This window comes from Lepidochelys kempii, chromosome 5 (assembly GCF_965140265.1).
Source record: "Lepidochelys kempii isolate rLepKem1 chromosome 5, rLepKem1.hap2, whole genome shotgun sequence".
Taxonomy (NCBI): domain Eukaryota; kingdom Metazoa; phylum Chordata; order Testudines; family Cheloniidae; genus Lepidochelys; species Lepidochelys kempii.
This window is the reverse complement of record NC_133260.1, coordinates 47714494-47732755: the sequence shown is the minus strand read 5'-3', so window position 1 is coordinate 47732755 and position 18262 is coordinate 47714494. Positions and strand designations below refer to the sequence as shown.

Below are 18262 nucleotides of genomic sequence, written 5' to 3'. Positions count from 1 at the left end.
CTCTTAAACTCAATTTCAATGTCTAGTTATTACAACACTTAAGATTGTTCTTTTTTTTTTTTTTTTCCTGTTATCGAATCCAAGCTTGTTCTTTCTTATTTTTGGACCATATCCCCTCCTTTCTTAAGGGAGTTCCTTCACTTTCTTCTTCCTCTCCCCCCCACTGAACACTTCACATCAACTCCTGCCAGGTGACCTGCCTGTGCCAAGGTATGGGTCTCACAGGAGGCTGTTTCCCTCCATCTTTGCAGGAGACAAGGAACAGAATCATGGCAGATAGTAAAAAGATGGCATGTGCTAGAAAATATACAAAAATAAAACAGCACCGACAGGATTTTTTTTAATTGACTGACAGAGTTCAAGCGATCAGAACAGAGCTTGTCCTATTGCTTTGTGCCAGTTCCTCTCTGTTCTCTATTTAAATGCAGTACATTTGTTTTCACTTTGATGCTGACAGCTGAAAATGACAGTACACATTGGATCTGGATACCTCTGATGGACACAGAATGAATTTTAAAGAGAGGAAAGTCTGAGATTGGAGCTCTTGTTCCAGAAGGAAACAGGCTTTTTGTTTATCAATAACCATTTGAAAAATATGGGGGAAAATGAGTTGGTCAAAAATATTTTAGTTAAAGAAAAATACTTTAGAAAAATAATGCCAACTCTGGTTACATTCATGTAACCCTTTCTTTTACAATGGGACAAACTGGCTGGTCCAGTAAACTAGTTCAATATTTTTTTCACATGGTTTTTGCATCCAGTTTAGGCTTACAATATTCCTTGCAGGATATTTGTCCGCATCACAAAACCACTGCACCATTTGATGCATTTTAGTATTCTTTACTCAAGATGTGAGTAAATGCTCACTCAAGGCATTCAACAGGAGTAGAAAGGGTGGCCTAGCTCAGGATTGAGGTGGATTGGCAAAACTATATAGGGGAAGCTTTTAAAAGGCCTGCCTGAAACTTGCTGTAGTATCAGTCTAAGGTCAGTCACCCAGGTCTAAGTCACCTCAGTTAATGAGCAGCAAATATTCTTGAACTGTTTCTTGCATGTGCACACACGCATGTAAAAAAGAAAAGACTTAACTCTTTCTTCATCAAAACTAGATTGTAATAACACTGATGGTAAAACCTACAAAGGCAATTAAATGGATCATTTGGGATGAAACCTTCAATACTTAATTACAATGGGGGCAAATTTGGAAATGATGGAGATTGGGCTCCATCGTGACTTGTAACAGAGATTTAAATAACTCTTAACAGTAAATGTAACTTCTTTTGTATATTTTATCCTCTGTCTACTTTACAAAAAGGTGTATGGGGTATTTAATTGTGAACATGTCATTTCTATTGTCAGTTATTGTTTCCTAGATAAGAAATGGTCTTGATTTCAGAGAAAAGGAAAAATGCATGTGTCCAGGCTGATTCTCCATTCTGGCACTTTGAGTGCAGAAGGTGAGGGCCCGCAAGGATTTTAAAAATTAATACTGGCCACTCCTGGCTGGTATTAAACTTCCAAAATCACAGTTTCTCTCTGACCTTGGGTGGGTAGATGCTGTTACCCGAAATTGGGCCAGGTAGTAAGCTTAGGGAGGACTAATGACCCACCAGAGTTTGGCAGAAAGCAGCATGTTTATTATACTGATAGCTAAGCTCAAAAGAAGGGTGTGTGTGGGGGTGTCACACTTACACTTGCATACTTACGCTCCAGGACAAGCACGGCACTGGAGATGTCAGGATCCTTCAAGGTAAGTGTCCCACAGCGCAGGGATGGACAGTGTGATGAAGGTAAGTCTTCCTGAGGCAAGATGGAATGCAATGCAGCGAACCACTGGTCAGGCAGTCCGGGCGAAGGGCCTTCACAGGAGGTACAAGCTTGTGAGGGCACTCCTGAGCATGTGACCCCTTCCCCTTTTAAGGACCTGCTCCTCATGGCCTCGACTAGAGATGACTTAGCCGCGTCTGGTTGGTCACACTCCACCTCGGGCAGTGTCCATGCATTGGGTGTGTGATCGCTGCCCAATTAAAGTCCCAGATACCTTGTCTACCTGGGAGCTCTTCTGATCTTCCAGCTGTTCAACCAGCACATTCATCCCACAAGCATTCCAGGAGGGAGGGGGTGGGGATAAGCCACTTCACAGGTATTCAAAGAGGGAGAGGAGACAAAAGGGGGAGGGGAAATTGTAACAGACCTTTTGAGCATACAGGTTATACAGAGCATAGTCATACAGAGCACACAGATCACTACTGCTCCTACAACAGATGCTGCCACCACCCAAGTTAAAAAAAAATGCCCCTTTTTGAGAACCCAGGAAGGAACACTTGGGAATTCCTTCCTGTGGGGTACCCTCAAGCCCTTTCACCCCCTGAGCTGAGAAAAAAAAACAAAGGAAATCAGCTGTTATTAACAGCTAATTAAACAACATATGCACAAACCTCTTAGGGACACAAAAATCCAATCCTGTTCTTAGAAAAGGTAAATTTTATTAAACCCAAAAAGAAAGGAAATACATTTGGAACTTAGGCTTTTTGCTAGATCTTAAAAGAAACAGTTACAAAAATTAAGCATCAAGATAGCTCTCGAGGTTCAGCTTAAAGGTTACAAGCAAAACAAAAGCACTTGGGGTTAGCACAGAGGAGTCCACAATCCAATAAGAAATAAAATAAATAACCCTAATCACGTCTTCCTAGACATTCCCTAATTACTCACATAGTTGGGGTTTCAGATAATTAGGGTTGAGGTATGATGTGTTGCTTTTTCATACCTGGTTTTAAAGATTTTTACAGCATAACTGCACTCCGTTCCCCTCTTTCCTGGAGAACAACCACACCAGACAAAGAGAAGGTGTTTTTTCCCCCCAATTTTAAAAAGTTCTAGCCCTCCCATTGGCTCTTTTGGTCAGGTGCTCACTCCCTTTCTTTTACCTAGCCAGGGAGTCTTTTTAACCCTTTACAGGTAAAGCAAGCAGAGAACAGCCACCAAGAGGGACTTGGTCGATTTAACATAGCTTAGGTCGATTTACTGCGGTGTCTGCACCGCGCTGCATTGTTGGGAGACACTTTCCCGTCAATTTACTTTACTCCTCTCATTCCAGTGGAGTACTGGAGTTGACCGGAGAGTGCTCTATGGTCGATTTAGTGGGTCTTCACTAGACCTGCTAAATCAACCCCCACTTCATCGATCGCAGCAGCATCAATTCCCAGTAAGTGTAGACATGGCCTAAGTACCCCACAATACTTTGCAAAGCTGAAGTCAGCTTTGGCAATGGCTAATACAAAACCTGTTAAAGGCAAGATGTATTTGTTCTATGTCTTGGTACAGGTAGGGAGTCACCTAAGCCCCTAAGATTTGGGATGTAGTGTCAACAACAAAAGATAAGGTACCCCCGGACACAAGAAAAACAAGGTAGAAATCTGATTGGTGAATATGAATCTGAGGTGACCTACAGAGTGATTTTTAGCTCATAAACAAACAAATGATAGATAGGGCTAGTTTGGAGCACAGAAGGGGAACTGAATGCTGTGAAAAAGCTGCTTCCCAGATGGATTGGTAATGCAGTAACACTTTCCTTTCTGTGTTGTATTGCTTTGCCTTTAGACAATAAATTGGCTAAGCTTGGTGGTTTGGTCTCTTGAACACTTTTAATCCTGAGACATAAGTATAGTCAAACAACTGGCTATATTTTAGACAATAAGTGTGAAGGGTGATCAGTCTAGTGACTCCACAGAGTTGCACATGTAGCATTTTCTATTTCTGCTTCCCTTGTTAAATATAGTGTTCAACTTCAATATAGTACTCTTCATATTGTTAAATGTTTATCAATAAACGACACAGGCCCAGATAAGGTTTCTAGATTCTTTTTCTAGAACATTGGTTCACTTTGGCATTTCCTGTCTCTTGTATGCTTTATTTCTAAGTTACAGTGTGGCAGTAATGTTGCTGGGTTACTTATTTATTTTTGTGTTTGTTTACACAAAGTGCAGTTTCCAGATAAAAATTACTGATCCTGATTCTCCTCTTCAGTACACCAGTGTAACTGAGAAGTAAATTGGTTGAAGTCAGTGGAGTTACACTGTGTAAACAGTGTGTGAGCAGAGAACTAGGTTCCCTGTCTCTTGCCAGGTGGATATGAGTGTCCTTAAGCAGGAAAAGCATTCCTAGGGCCTGATTCTCATTTACACTAAGGCCCTTTTGTATTGTTCTGGCAGTGTAAATGGATCATAAAGTAGGTGGGAATTACCTTTTACATTCATTGTAGGGCCCTTTTACACTACCAAAGCAGTATAAAGGGAGACTTAATGTAAATGAGGATTGGGCCCTAAGTTGTTGTTTTATACAACTGAGTTTTGGATATAACAGTGTATAGGGTTTCAGAAGGAATAATCAAACACTCAGATATTCCCCCATCTTGCAGCTATGTAATATAGATGAATTTATTCATAACAAGCATGTCTCAAAACCTAGTAAGCCAACATATTACCCCAGCTTCCCTCTCTCTAGAGTGCTATTGCATACCATGCTGCCACAATATGATTTTCATTATGGTTATTTCCTTTTTTTAAAAAACAAGGAATGTTGGGTTATTATTTTTAATATAACTACTGTAATTTAATCTGCTGTTATCTTGATATGGCATGTAATTGTGAGGAGAGCAACAGAGTATGTGATTTTTATGAAGACATAATTATGATGTGTATTGGTGTTGCGTATACAGATCCAATTATATGCAATGATACCAAATAATCAAAAATAAGTGAACTGTGGCATGTGTGTGCAGTATTTCATTTGGAAAACTCCGCGTAGTAGCTGCTTTATTGTTTAAAAAGGCAAAAGTAGTCTGCGTTGTAGAATATCCACCTACCCAAACCTTTTGAATTATTGGATATTCATTTAAAAAAAAAATGCATAGCTCCAGAAATACTGATTATTTTTTTCCTCCATTTTTACATGAAGAAAATGAATTCTCTTTGGGATGTGTATTCTGAGTTTCAATCTGATGTTATAAAACCCTGACGGAAGGCTTTTTAAATACCCTTCAATGTGATTTCGCTATTCATTTGAAATCCTTTTCTGTTCCTGACTTCCAGTGGTTTCTCTGAAAGGAAAAGCCATAATTTTCTCAGCAATCATTACTGTACAAGGCAAACAATATAAATTAGGCTTACACATAAAATGTCTCTCTTTGATTTCCAACTAGGTAGAATACTGTTGAGATCCCACTTTTGGACACGAGGCGTGGTGACTTAGAAACATTGGTACCACCTCTTCCTTAAATTCATGTATTTATCCTTTATTTGGATTTACCTGCCCTATGAAGCAAATACCACCCCTGCGACTACAGTGTCTCCTTTAACAGGAATACCAGCACAGTTCCTCTGTGAAGGGGAGGGTAGCATTCCAGTGGATGTGAGCTCTGCAGGGCCCCCATAGGCACAAATAAATAAAGGTGGGCTGGGAATCCACTGTTCCACGGACTCCTCTTTTCTCCATCCTTAGGAGGAGGCAGCATGTAATGGTCCTAGGGACTCCTGCTGCCTCAGGGGTTTCCTCACATCCCCCTTGTGGAGCTACCTAGCATGCAGATCAGTAATCAAGCTTTGTGCTAAGAAAGACCCTATTCCAGCAATACACACAAGCACATGTGTAACTTTAAGTATAGAGGGACTACTCATGTGCTTAAAGTAACACGTGGGTTTCTGGATATAGGCCTTTGTCTCATGTGAATTGTGTCACATACAAAATGTTAAAGGACTTGAATAAAATTTTGAAAAACATTATATTTCGATATGATGTCATAGTACATAATATTTTTCTATTTCCCCTTAGTAATTTTTTCACATCTGAGACAACTTGCAAGAAAACAGTAGCTTTTCTCTCTAAAACCTTGTTGACAAAACAGTGGAGCTGTACACACTGAAATGCTCCTCCTGCTGATGTAATTCCATTGCTATGTTGACATAATAAAAACACCTCCATGAGAGGCATAGAACTTAGGTTAGTGTAGTTAGGGCAACACAGGGTTTGTGTAGACACTGTGTTCCTTACATTGGCTGTTGGCTGTCATTCTTGTCAATTTCACGGCTCTGCTGGAGCCGTGAAATTGACAAGAAAGCTGGCTCTCTGGCTGCTGCCTGGTCTCTGCTCTCAGCCAGGCTGCCACGCAGGGTCTTGGCTTGGGTTGCCACCCTGGCTCCCTGCTGAGCATGGGAGCCCTGCTGCCCCTGCCGGAGGAGAGAAACCCTGAGTGGCTTTCCCCCTGTTCCTGGTGGGGAGCATGGAGGCAAGAAGCTCCATGACACTGCCTGCCCGCCCACATACGCGCGCGCACACACACATGCTCCCAGCTGGGAGCAGGAAGGCGAGAAGCCCTGGGTAGCTGCCTCCCACCCCCCAGCTTGTGGCTGGAAGCATGGAGGCCAGAAGCCCCGGGGGGCTGCTAGGCCCCTGGTGGGGAGCTGCATGGAGCTGAGAGCCCTCTCTCTTCAGTCACTGGAAGCGCTCCTGGTGAGGGGACTGACAGAAGGAAGGTAGTGTGAACATCATCCACCACAGTAATTAATGTGAGGTAGGTGACCAGATGTCCCGCTTTTAAAGGGAGAGTCCTGTATTTAAGCCTCCTGCAAGTGTCCCGCCTTTTTCTTAAAAACGGGCAGATTGGTATTTTCTGTCCCCCTCCCCTCCATCAGTAGTGCTGGCCGGATCCCCCCACTCTCCAGCCACCTGTCTACCAGCGGTGAGTTGCGGGAGCCGGGGGGGGTGCAGTGGCTCACAATGGGGATGGGTATGCAAGGTTGGTGGCAGCGCAAAGATGCAGCACGAGGAGCTGGCTGCTCCCCTACTGGTCTGTCAACACAGTTCCTCTGCCTACCAGCTCTAGGCCAGCAGGGCCCCGTTCCATTTCCAGCTGGCACTGGCTGCATGCTGCAGTGGCTGGTGAGTGGGGAGGTGCCAGGCAGTGGCCGGTTACGTGTCGCCTCTGCTGCCTACCCATCTGCCTTTTATGTGCTTCCCATCTTGCTGTCCTCTTCTTGCTTTGCCCCTTGGCCCCTCCCCCCCACCCCACTGTTCGTCCATATCCCCTATGGCAGGGTGCGTGCTGCGTGGAGAACTAGCTCCTGGCGGGCGCGCTCAGCTCACCAACAGCCTGGCTGGTAGGCTCCTTCCTTCCCCACTGCCTCTGGGCACCCTAGGAAAGCCCAAGGACCTCTGGCCTGGGGCACTGGCCTGGAGGAGCCGAGCCCTGTATGTGTGAAAGCCCAGCACAGCGCTGGCATGGGAGAGCCTCTCCTCTCCTCAGCTAAGCTCAGGAGTGGCGGGTGGGGGGAAGCAATTTCCAGCCTGTTCACGCACCGAATCTGCAGGCTTCACAGCAGCCCCTTTCACCCACCCACCGCTGCCCTGCGTCTGTCCCGGGGGCCCAGCCAGGCATGGAGGGGGAACAGTGATGGGCAGGGAGGGTCAGGTCCATTGGTCACCTCCCCTGTGTAAGAGAGGAGTATGGGAGTGTGTGTTATCTCTCCCGGTGTGTGTGTGTGTCACCCATCCCCCTGTGAACCCTAAAGCCTTAAAGATAAGAAGGTAAATAAAAAGAATCCAACAACGCAGTATTTCTTTTTAACGGGCTCAGTCAACCTGATGTTAATGTGAATGTTTGTACTCTGTAGTTTTGATTGACTGCCGTTGAACTCGCTTGAATACGAGTAATTATAGCAGGTGTCCCATATGCAGTATAGGGGAAATATGGTCACCCTACCAATAATGTCTTTTGAGGGAGACTTTCAAAGCTAAAGAACTTTAATGACAGCAGTGGCCTTGGCCCAATAGACCTACTTAGGGGGAACATCATGAGTCTAAAATTAGGCTACAGTTTTCCATCATAAATATTAAATTCTCGTTTTTTTTTAAGTGCTCAATTTTTCTGCTGGTGACTGCTTTGGTTTGCAGAGAACATTTGAAGGGCGCTCTTACCTTTGATTGATTTGAGGAACATTCACAATGTGTAAAATCAATGCAGACTGAGGGAATAAAAAGAAAAATAAAGAACTGTGGTAACTTTTGGTAATATTTATGAAGAAAGTCCTAACATTTTTTAGTTTCATCAAAACACATTGATTTTTTAAGGTTAGATGCACATTATATGACTTCAGTTTTTTCTGTTATTAAAATTACTTTGTGTCCTATCTTTCATAATGTATTTTATAATTCTGCCTATACCACAGAACATTGCCAATCTAAAAGTGGATGTCTGAACTACACTTTTAAGGATAAATATTTAGTACAACACGTTACTTTCAGGGTGGATTTTAAAAAGTAATCAGCATTGGTTCAGATCTACTCCCATGGAACTCAGTTGCAGAACTGTCATTGACTTAAGTGGGAGGAGCAGAGTTAAGCCGATGGTGAACACTTTTGAAAATTCCACCTTAAATGTAAAATACTCTTTATTTTTGAAAGGCCAATTAGTAAAACATTGGGGGGGCGGGGTTAAACCTATTATTAATGTAAATGGTTTAATGAATCAAATTGTTTTCAACAAAAACAATAGTTATCTTGGTTTTAAACATTCCTATGCACTGTTTGTGCCCGAAGCACTGCATGAATACTTGTTTATGCAAACCGCAAAAATGGTGGAAAAGTATTAAAATGGGAAAAAATAATTGAATGTATTAGAGATAGGGAAAGGAATTTGATTTTTTAAAAAAAAACCAAACATTGGCTTTTAATCTGACAGGTTCCGTTTTTAATTTATATCAGTTTGAGTACTTTTTCAGTCATTATATATTTCTTAAACCAAAACTTCAAAATAACTTTCTTTAGCCCCTTCCTGTTTATAGGGTATGCTAATTTTAACTGGAGGGAGGCACGCTTTAAAATCAACTTAATAATTTAAAAATGCTTGAGCTAAAAGCTAGGGGGGATGGGTAATAGAATAAAGAGCTTTTCACCTGCAGCTAACTGTTCAAATTCAGACTAGGCTTGTACAGTGGGATTTTCAGAATCGTGAATTGACTTTCCATGGGACTTGTGGTACTAAATCACTTAGCTGCTTTTGAAAATAGCACCCAAGGTGACTAAAGGCATTAACCACAGAATGTTTTATGGCCTGTGTGCAATTGGCTAATGTTCTCAGTCCATTTCCTTAGTTCAGGTGTCAACATCATTACAGTTTAAAACTGGCACTAAAGATTGAGGGCATGATTTAATGTCTATTGAAGTTAGTGGAAGTCTTTCCATTGATTTCAATGTACTTTGGATCAGTCTTTGAATCTTTATGAAGACTGGACTACCCTTTCATCACTAGATGTGGCTCCTCCAGGTCAGAGTTGAAGCACATTGATGAGCTAATATGGGGAAGCTTGCACAGTTGATATTTGTAAATAGTCTTGTTTCCATAGCTGTTCATCTGTTCACTTTTCACAAGCATAAATTAACTTATTAAAAATGACATTGTGGTGTTATATTCATCCCTTACATTTTTTTCATAAATTGGAAACAAGCAATATTTATTTTAAAGCACTAGGATAGAGATTTTTTTCTTTCACACAGAAAATTAGTGGTGGGGGAGACACCAGCAGACAATAAATTCCATAGTGCAAATGTGTAGGGAAACAGGGATTTTCTTAAGAGCGTTTTCTTAATAACATTCAAAGAAAATGTATGTACACTATCTTTTTGGAATCCTTTGCTATAGTTGTGGAAATGCAGCTTCAGTGCTGTAGCTCCCAAACAATTATTAATATGGTGCTGTACCATGTGAAGGAGCATCTAAGAGGGAACAAAATATAAATAAGGATATTCTCTTTTTATATTTTGCAGATATCTTGTTGAAGCTGAACATGTTCTCGCATCTCCACTATTGATGTCTAGCGCAGAATAGATATTTCAGACAGAATCAATAAATCCATTTGCAGTAGGACCATCGTACATTAATACAAGATGGAAGACACATACAAAGACAGGACTTCATTAGTGAAAGGGGCTAAGGACATTGCCAAGGAGGTGAAGAGACAAACTGTAAAGAAGGTGAATAAAACGATAGACAAAGCTCAGGATGGGTATACACAGAGATCCTACAAACAATTCAAGGACGAGGAAGATGATGACGACTACTATACACAAGGAGGAAATTATGATGGAGAAGCCAATGATGATGAAGGGTCAAGTGAAGCAACTGAAGGGCATGATGAAGATGATGAGATTTATGAGGGGGAATATCAAGGAATCCCAAACATAGGGCAAGGCAAGGATGGCATAGTGGCCCGAGAGCAACCCATCCATGATGAGTATAAGGACCGTCATGAACTGGAAACAGAGAGGAAAGCTGATGAAGAGGAGCTAGCGCAGCAGTATGAGCTGATTATACAAGAGTGCGGACATGGCCGTTTTCAGTGGGCCCTGTTCTTTGTTCTTGGAATGGCACTAATGGCTGATGGGGTAGAGGTTTTTGTGGTTGGATTTGTGTTGCCCAGTGCTGAGACAGACATGTGCATACCCAATTCTGGATCAGGATGGCTAGGTGAGTCAAATCTATATGATTCTACTGTATGACAAATTACATTTGTAGTCTGTCTATTTATTATTTTGCCAACACTAATGCTTGTTAAGAAAAATAAATATTTTTCTCTATTAAATGTGACTTTGCAAGTCTCTAAATGTATTAGATGGCTGAAATGCGTTTAGTGAAAACAGTAATTTTTTAAAAAAATTTTTGTTTTGTTTTTCACAGTCAGTCAACAAAAGTAGGTACACAAATACTGTTGTAGTCTAAGGGCTTGTCTTCAGGATTTTGTGCATGGCAAGCTGGGGTGTAAGTCCACAGTTCACTAGCTTGTCACACAGTAACTGGCCATGTGGTCCTTTCCTCTCAGCACACTAGAAGTTCTGTCATGCGCTTTGACCTACTGTTTGAAACGTTGCTTTCAGTTACAGCAATAGACATCCAGAAGAACTATATTAAAAATATTATCTGATGAGTGAATTATTCTGGATTTACCCTGGTGTAAATGAGTAGATTGTGACCCTACCGCATTAAAATTGTTTGGTTTTTTTTCATCTTTATAACACATGGTTTTGTTAGAACTTTCTCTCATTTTTACATTAGCTCAGTTTTGCTGTTGTTTTAATTCTTATCCCTTTGTTTTTGATTGTTTTGGAACTATCTGAATTTCCTAAATGTTCAGAATGTAAAAATTAGACTGTCCTACAAAATTTAAGTTATGATAGAAGCTGTCTTACTAAAGTATTAAGCCTATTTCAGATGGAATTCTCAACATTGATGCCAATAGTTTACTCGCTAGCTTTTAATACAGTGAATCAGATTCTGTTCTCATTTACACCCGTGCATCCTCACTGGCTTCTTTAGGGATGCATGGATATAATTGAGGGCAGAATTTGCACAAATAAGCATCCTTTGAGACCGTCTTTGCTTTTATATTAGTTGAAGGCTCATATACTTTGTTGCTCAAGACAAAAGACATTAGTTATTTGTGTGGTGCAAAGGTTAGTCTTTCATTAAAATTAATGAAGACATCTAATTGATGACCGAGAGAGATGGCTGAACTCCTATAACAGGGCAAGCTACCTGGCTTCTAACATAGCAGCTAATTCCCTCTGATACTTTTCCACCAGAGAGGTCAGGCTGCCTATATCTTCTCCTCCCGGGGCTCGATTTCACATCTTGGCAGGAGGTGCTGCCATGACGGGAAGGTCCATTTTTATTACAGCTTCAGTCTTTGCCCCCTTCTCCCAAACGCTAATAAAACCCTGCCATTCTCTAGGGGCTCCCACATTTTGATCATGTTGCCCAGCAGCCAGTTCTGGCTTTATTTCTTCCCTCCGCTCAATCACAGGAGGGATTGCTGTGACCACCCCCCACACACTTGTTTCCCTCACCATAGGTACCTGGGTCTGATGTATTTCTGAAATATACAGACTGTACCCCCCTCTTGACTGCCCATCTCTTTGTCTCCCTCTTGGTCTTTGGGGATTTTCCCTTCCCACTGACCTCATTATTCAAGGGGCATACCCTTTTACTGTGTCCTGTTTCTCTGCTCTAAAATGTTTGGCTGGCCCCTTACTCTGGGACCTTGCCCTCACATGCTTCTATTTTTTTCTTATACGTCCCCCCCATAGTATTCATACTGCCTCCTGTGGCACTCAAATCTTCTGTGCCCTGTTCTTCCACATCACTCACACACACACACACACACACACACACACACACACACACACACACACACACACACACACACACACACACACACACACACACACACACACACACACACACACACACACACACACACACACACACACACACACACACACACACATATTCCTCTCATGTAGGAGGCAGTGGTCTCCCTGCCAGCACTGCTGGGCTCCAGACCCCACCGTCTGTACCTTCCACTGCATGGCCCACTGTGCCTTCTGTTGCTGCCACTGTTCCTGCAGAAGAACTACCTATGTCCATTGCTGCTGTTCAGACAGCAGATGAACAGCTTCTTCCAATTGCTGCACTGTTTCCACTTCCCTCCTTAATGGTAGACGACTCTGTCAAATCCTGCCAAACTATGCCAGTTGTAGTGGACTGGCCACCTCTTGTGTGACCCTGCATGGCCTAGGATTGTGCTAGAGGCAGCCTGCCTCAGTTTCCCCTCCTGGATTGTTCAAGAAACATAGACTCTTTTTTGTTCATTCCCATCCCTTCTTGAGTTGTGCACTATTAAATGAACAAACATTCAAAATAAAGTTTTCAAGTCCAGCCAAAAGTTCACACAAACAAAAGCTTCTCTTTCTCCTTCCAGGACTTCCTGCTTGGGGCCTTTCCTGCTTTGGCAGGCCACTTTCAGGCCCTACCTGGCTGAAGTTTGAGTCCTAACTGTCGGGACTCTTTGCTAGAACCTGCTCACTCTTGGCAGTCTCTAATCCCTGAGCACTGCCTTCTTCTGCTGCCCTTCATAGGGCAATCATCCTGAACTCTGCCAGGTGTGGCTCCTTCTGTTGTCAAGGTTGGCTACGCTGTTACAGTGACATTAAAATGATTTCTGGCAAATCTTAACTAAGATTCACTACAGAACTGTCTGAATTTATTCCTTAGAAATTATGTAAATAGAAACCTCACTTGTAAAGTTAAGAAAAGAGAACACACTTAGCTATCTGAGTATCATATAATAGTCTCATGCCTCAAATATGGAAATTATAATAAATGTTCCTATATCTTTTTGTAGAACAATATTAGATTCTATGTTATAGAATTATTTATTTCGTAATACCTCTATCATAAATATAAAGGGAAGGGCAACCACCTCTTTGTATACAGTGCTATAAAATCCCTCCTGGCCAGAGGCAAAACCCTTTCACCTGTAAAGGGTTGAGAAGCTGAGAGAACCTTGCTGGGACCTGACCAAAATGACCAATGAGGGGACAAGATACTTTCAAATCTGGAGCCGGGGGAGGAACAAAGGGTTCTGTCTGTGTGATACTTTTGCTGGGAACAGATCAGAAATGCAAGCCTTCCAACTCCTGTTAGATTAGTAAGTAATCTAGCTAGAAAATGCGTTAGATTTTCTTTTGTTTAATGGCTGGTCAAATAAGCTGTGCTGGAGGGAATGTATATTCCTGTTTTTGTGCCTTTTTGTCACTTAAGGTTTTGCCTAGAGGGATTCTCTATGTTTTGAATCTGATTACCCTGTAAGGTATTTACCACCTTGATTTTACAAAGGTGATTCTTTTACCTTTTCTTTAATTAAAATTCTTCTTTTAAGAACCTGATTGATTTTCATTGTTCTTAAGATCCAAAGGTTTGGGTCTGTGTTCACCTGTACCAACTGGTGAGGATTATTATCAAGCCTTCCCCAGGAAAGGGGGTGTAGGGCTTGGGGGGATATTTTGGGGGAAGACATCTCCAAGTGGGCTCTTTCCCTGTTCTTTGTTTAAAACGCTTGGTGGTGGCAGTATACCATTCAAGGACAAGGCAAAGTTTGTACCTTGGGGAAGTTTTTAACCTAAGCTGGTAAGAATAAGCTTAGGGGGTCTTTCATGCAGGTCCCCACATCTGTACCCTAGAGTTCAGAGTGGGGAAGGAACCTTGACAACCTCTTTAAAAGATTAACACACAAAAGCAAGGAAAATCAGAATTAAGTCTGCCATTGCAGTCTTATCTTCCCCTAATATGTACCGACTGTACTGTGACACCTTGGGTCATCTTAGCAATGGGGCCCACAAAAACATAATGGTATTACCTGCCCCCTAGCAAAATACAAGTGCTGTAGATTGCAATACTACAGCACAAGTGGTGAACATAATATTTATATCCATTATATACACAGCATGCATAGTTGGAATAACTATATCCCCAATGATATGTCGTATTCCTCCACATTATGAGTCTGTGGCAGAAGCATTTTAATGGCATCATAACTGGGCCTTCACAGACATGCGTTTCCATTATTTCGCTGTTATAAATTCAGATCCTAATCACATCCTAACTGGGTCTTTTTAGAAGACCTTAACATTGTTTTACTATTATTTCATAACATAATGGGATTGTTAATGTTGTTAGGGTTCTAAATTTATGGCACCAGGGCTTAAAGTTATATAGAAAAATCACTGCACATGCAGCTGTTTTTTTCTACAAGAATCTAGATTACTAAAAAATGATGATTTTAAAGACACCCGCCTCCCCTCCCACAGGCTGTTCTATCATTGAAAAATGCCCCGTTGGTTCAATACATGTATTCCATCTCTCCATCGCTTTCTAGTCAGACACCAGATAGTTAGAGACCATGCAAAGAACTTAACCATTACCGTATAGAAAGGCTTCCGTGTTTTGTTTTTATATTTTGTTTCATTTTCACCAGAGCTGGCTCCCTCTATATCAAATCATTTCAACTAAGCTGTGGATTGCTATCTGGTTGGACGCCTTTTCAGTAACATGATGAAACTGTGGATCAGCTCTCTCAAACTGGTGTCTCAATACGTTTTAGTTTAAATAATATTGCCAATTTTCATCTGTTAGAGAATGATTTTCTCTTGTTAATAAATTGACACCCAAAGCACAAAGCTTGAGGGAAAGGCCTTCCTTGTTTGGTTCCCTATCCTGCAATTTGATCTGCTCATGCAGACTCCTGCGCCTACATGGAACCCTGTTGACTTCATGGATCATTGCTACATAAGTCTGTCTTCATGGTACAAGTTGCAGGATCAAGGCCTAAAACACAGCTTTGGTCCTTTCTTAAGGTATCCTTTTTTATTTCTTTCATTTAACTACATTATATGCCAAGCTCAAAACTAGGCTGGTTTTTCTTTACCCTGTTAGGACTTTGAAAGCTCCCTGACAATGAAAACCTCTCTGGTCTACTGTACAAACTGGTCTTCCCTCCAGTGATTTGTATATTTTTTTTGCTATGAGCATAAGGTGCTAATTGACAAGCCAGTGTTGCCTTTTCTCTCTCTTGGAGATCACACAAGTTGATGCCACTATTTAGGAAAAAGAAAAGGCGTACTTGTTCTGGTTCAGTTCAATATCTTCATCAATGATTTAGATAATGGCATAGAGAGGACACTTATAAAGTTTGTGGACAAAACCAAGCTGGGAGGGGCTGCAAGTGCTTTGGAGGATAGGATTAAAATTCAAAATGATCTGGACAAACGGTCTGAAGTACTCCTTTTCTTTTTGCGAATACAGACTAAGACAGTTGCTACTCTGAAAACTATTTAGGAAGAAGATCTAAGAAACCCAACATATTTGTTAGAGATTAATTTCTGTGGAAATATTTTTAATGCTTTTCTTTCTGTTGCCTGGTAGGCAGCAACTTATGTTTCTTGGAATTGCACTCAGTGCAGCAGCAGAAACACTCAAGCTGATGTACTAAAAATATTTTCCCTTCAGGCAAAGCCTTCTCCTGGGAGTTCAGAAAGACAAGAAAAATACAATGTTTTCTACTGACACTAAGGATAAAAAGGTGTCAATCTGTTTCCCACTGAATGCTTCCTGACTACTTAAGCAAAATCACAATGGAATTACCTTCCTTGTAGATTCAAACAGAGCATTTTAGCCCCAGTTTATCAGATCACTCAAAGGGAGAAAGTGTACTAGCCTGTCTTATGGGCAGTCTTATTGTGATTTTGCTAAAGTCAAACTGGTGGACTTAGACCACCATAGTGAGGGGCAGAGAGGAGGAGGGGCCATGATATCACCTCAAGATAATGTATAAAGCCCAAGTAGTCACACAGAATATCATGTAATCAGTCTATGTGAGATCTCATGCTTTTCATTGTAAGGGGGAGAATAGAAAGAGATGACTCATGAAGGAGGAAACCATTGGTTTAGTTACACATACGGTGATTCATTGATTATAATTTATTATTGGAGGAGCTGGTGGCAACCATTTATGTTTACGGTGCCTTACACTTTCTGTTATAAAAGATTCTTATGACCTTTTTTGAGAAGCTCTCAGACCTCCAGTGTTTGCAGCAGTTCTTTGTAATTTGGCAGGGAGAAAGCCTTTGGGCTAGAGAAGGGCCTTCTCTTTGTTCCAGGAAATTCCATTCAGGTTTAGCTGAGTTATAAACTGTTGACAATTGCCATTTCTAGGCTTGCTTGCTTTGTCAGCAAAAACGTTGGCAGCTTGCCAAACTAATCATTGAACATGAACATTCTAAAGAAATGGGCCCCTTGTTGCCACTGCCACCTCCACAGCCACAGCCACTGCACTGAAAATCCTGCCAACAGACACCCTGCTTCTCTCAGAGGAACTGTAGTGTGGAGTGGAAGAGGAGAGAGCCAGGTCGTGCTCCCCTTAGCCCCACCAAGGGGCACTATATGGGGCAGGAGCCCACTATTTCCTTCAGCAAGGAAAAGAGGGAGCCTGTCTGAGCTCCCTCCTCACCAAATGCTGGATCCAGTACCTGGTGCTAGGAGTGTATTTGTCCCCGCTAGGGTAAACCTTTCTCTTGCTACAAGCTAAGGTCTGTAGTGCAAGCTAAGTTGCAGTGCTGAAGGCCTAGAATTCAAATCTTACTCATGTACATCATAGAATTAGTGTTTACCTTTTTCCTTAAAAGCCCTATAAATTACTTAAAAAAACCTCTATATTAAAAGAGTGTTGCATAGATTGCAAAGTCAAGCACCGGAATGTTAGAAAATGCAAGAATTAAGTTGCCCATCTGACCTTAATATGGCCCCCTTGTGCCTATGAATTATGATAGTCTTTAATTACACACTATTTTTTCTACAGGATCTCCCTGCCATCTCATTCAATATATAGGTAGTTCTTCAATATTTCTCTTATCCTCATCACTCAATGTGTGGCCACTTCCTTATTTACTGCACACCATCCAAAGCAAGTAATACAGAATTATTAATTTCTCATGAGTGTCCATCAGGGTAGTGTCTAAGCGAATGCTAACGAACTTATGTCCACATCTGCCCAGTGAGAGAGGAGGTTTTTGGAGGGTTTTTTTTTTTTAACTGAGGAGGCCATCCAGTGGATCAGGCAGAGCTAAGATTAACACTCAATATCTCCTGACTCCCAACACTGTGCTCATTTCCCCCATACCATGCTCTCTTACTGCCAGAGGAACTGACCATCTACCACTATTAATAACTTAATTGAAATGTATGCTCATCACTTAAATCAGGCCCCATGTGTATCAATTTGGACAGCAAAAAAATGAGGAACACACAACTAGTGGCTATCTGCCAAAATGTTGGTTAAGAGGGTTGCTGAGTATCACACAAGTCGTCCATGGTAGAGGCAGGGATAGAATTAAGTTCTCCTGTGTGGTATTCATCTATCTTACCACAAATGCATCATATCTCTTCATGTGGTGCCCTGCCTCTTTCACTATACACCTTCCGATTTTTAGACAAATAAGACTGAATCCTAGAAACATCCTCCTTCACTCCACAGCTGTGATTCTTCCCAAGAGCAGGTTCATCCTATGCACTGACTGAAGCAGGGCTCCTGTGGAAAAAAAAGAATGTGATCATGTAATTAAAGACCTGTATCATAATGCATATACACAAGGGGATGGTTTAAGGCTACATGGACAATCTAAATTCTGGCATTTTTCTAATTTTTGAATGCTTGATTTTGCAAACTTAATGTTTTTAATGTAGTTTTTGTATGTATATTAATGTAGATGCAGATGGATTGTGTCCATTTTACTCTAGGGATGAATTAGTCCTAATATTTTAGGGTATAAGATATATTGTGAAAATGTATTTGTTATTCAGTTATATAGTGCTGTTTAT

The 18262-nt window shown here is 41.5% G+C and overlaps 1 protein-coding gene across 5 annotated transcripts in view; it reads left to right on the top strand.

Annotated features, from left to right (window-relative positions):
- Positions 1–18262, top strand: part of SV2C (synaptic vesicle glycoprotein 2C) — a 213967-nt gene that overhangs the window by 25881 nt on the left and 169824 nt on the right. For 4 of the 5 annotated variants that reach the window (XR_012158914.1, XM_073344195.1, XM_073344194.1 and 1 more), the window contains one exon: positions 9820–10519. Coding sequence is in view for 4 of the 5 variants with exons in the window: in XM_073344195.1 (XP_073200296.1) it covers positions 9940–10519 (580 nt within the window). In the remaining variant the exon portion in view is untranslated. Of the gene's footprint in view, positions 1–9819; positions 10520–18262 lie in introns of those variants that run through there. The other variant, XM_073344199.1, reaches the window with a different exon arrangement.